This window comes from Chaetura pelagica, unplaced genomic scaffold (assembly GCF_000747805.2).
Source record: "Chaetura pelagica isolate M959 unplaced genomic scaffold, ChaPel_1.0 scaffold124, whole genome shotgun sequence".
NCBI lineage: Eukaryota > Metazoa > Chordata > Aves > Apodiformes > Apodidae > Chaetura > Chaetura pelagica.
Window position 1 is genome coordinate 616,546 of NW_009952891.1, and position 1,069 is coordinate 617,614.

The 1,069-nt window shown below is 65.9% G+C and overlaps 1 protein-coding gene across 1 annotated transcript in view; it reads left to right on the forward strand.

Moving 5' to 3' along the window:
• Positions 1-123: 123 nt before the first annotated feature.
• PDIA2 (protein disulfide isomerase family A, member 2) overlaps positions 124-1,069 on the forward strand; it is a 3,149-nt gene continuing 2,203 nt past the window's right edge. Inside the window, exons 1-4 of the mRNA XM_009995519.1 lie at positions 124-171; positions 241-361; positions 677-737; positions 772-899. Of these exons, the coding sequence (XP_009993821.1) occupies positions 124-171; positions 241-361; positions 677-737; positions 772-899 (358 nt within the window). The remainder of the gene's footprint in view (positions 172-240; positions 362-676; positions 738-771; positions 900-1,069) is intronic.

Sequence of the window (1,069 nt, forward strand, 5' to 3'; positions counted from 1 at the left end):
CGGCGGGGCTGAGCAGCCAGTAGCCGAGGGCCACGAGCCCCAGGGGACGGGCACCTCCCGCCTGGTGGCCCTTATCTGGGTCCTCTCTGTCCGGGCACTGGTTTTGGGGAGGACGGTGGCACCATGCGGGGCTGTGGGGCCCGGCTGGTTTGGCTGCTGGTGCTGGCACTGGTGCTGGCCTGGCTGGGCCCAGTGTTGGGGGGTGAGGAGGAGGAAGGTGGGGAGGTGGTGGTGGAGAAGGAAGAGAAGGAGGATGAGGTGGTCTCGGATGAGCTCAAGGAGGAGGACGGCGTCCTGGTGCTTCATCAGCACAACTTTGCCCGTGCCCTGACTGAGCACCAGCTGCTGCTGGTGGAGTTCTGTAAGTGTTCCCAAACGTGGGCAGGGTCATGGGTACAGGATTGGGTGGGAAGTGGGCAGGGGTAGGCACTGCCCGGGAACAGGGCATGGCACGTGACAGGGCAGGGACGTTGGGCATGGGACAGGGACATGGGCTTGGGATGAGGACATGTGGCAGAGGCCTGGGGTGGGGGACGTGTGGTGGTGACATGGGGCAGAGACATGTGGTGGGGGTGTGGGACATAGACCATGGCATGGGGCACACAGGCAGGGGCAGGCGCTGGAGCCCACCAGGCTCAGGCAGCTATTACAAGTCCGACACTGCCCCTGCCCACAGACGCGCCCTGGTGCGGGCACTGCCAGCGCCTGGCCCCTGCCTTTGCCCAGGCAGCCACCACGCTGAGGAATGAGGCCCGCCCGGAATGAGTCCAGCCCGGCGTGGATGGCAAAGGTGGATGCCACGGCGCAGGTGGCCCTGGCCAACGAGTTCAGCATCACCTCCTACCCCACGCTCAAGCTCTTCCGTGGTGGCAACCGCACCCACCCCATCGCCTACACCGGTAGGGTCACGGGTCTGTGGGATGGGGACACCATGGTGGGGGGCTGGGCTGCAAGGATAGAGGATGGGGAGAGGGGTGGCAATGTCCTGGTGGGGTTTGCAGGGTGGGGTGTGGGGGCAAGTGGCAGCATGGTGATGGTGCGTGGGGTGATGGCAGGCAGTGCTGGTGGA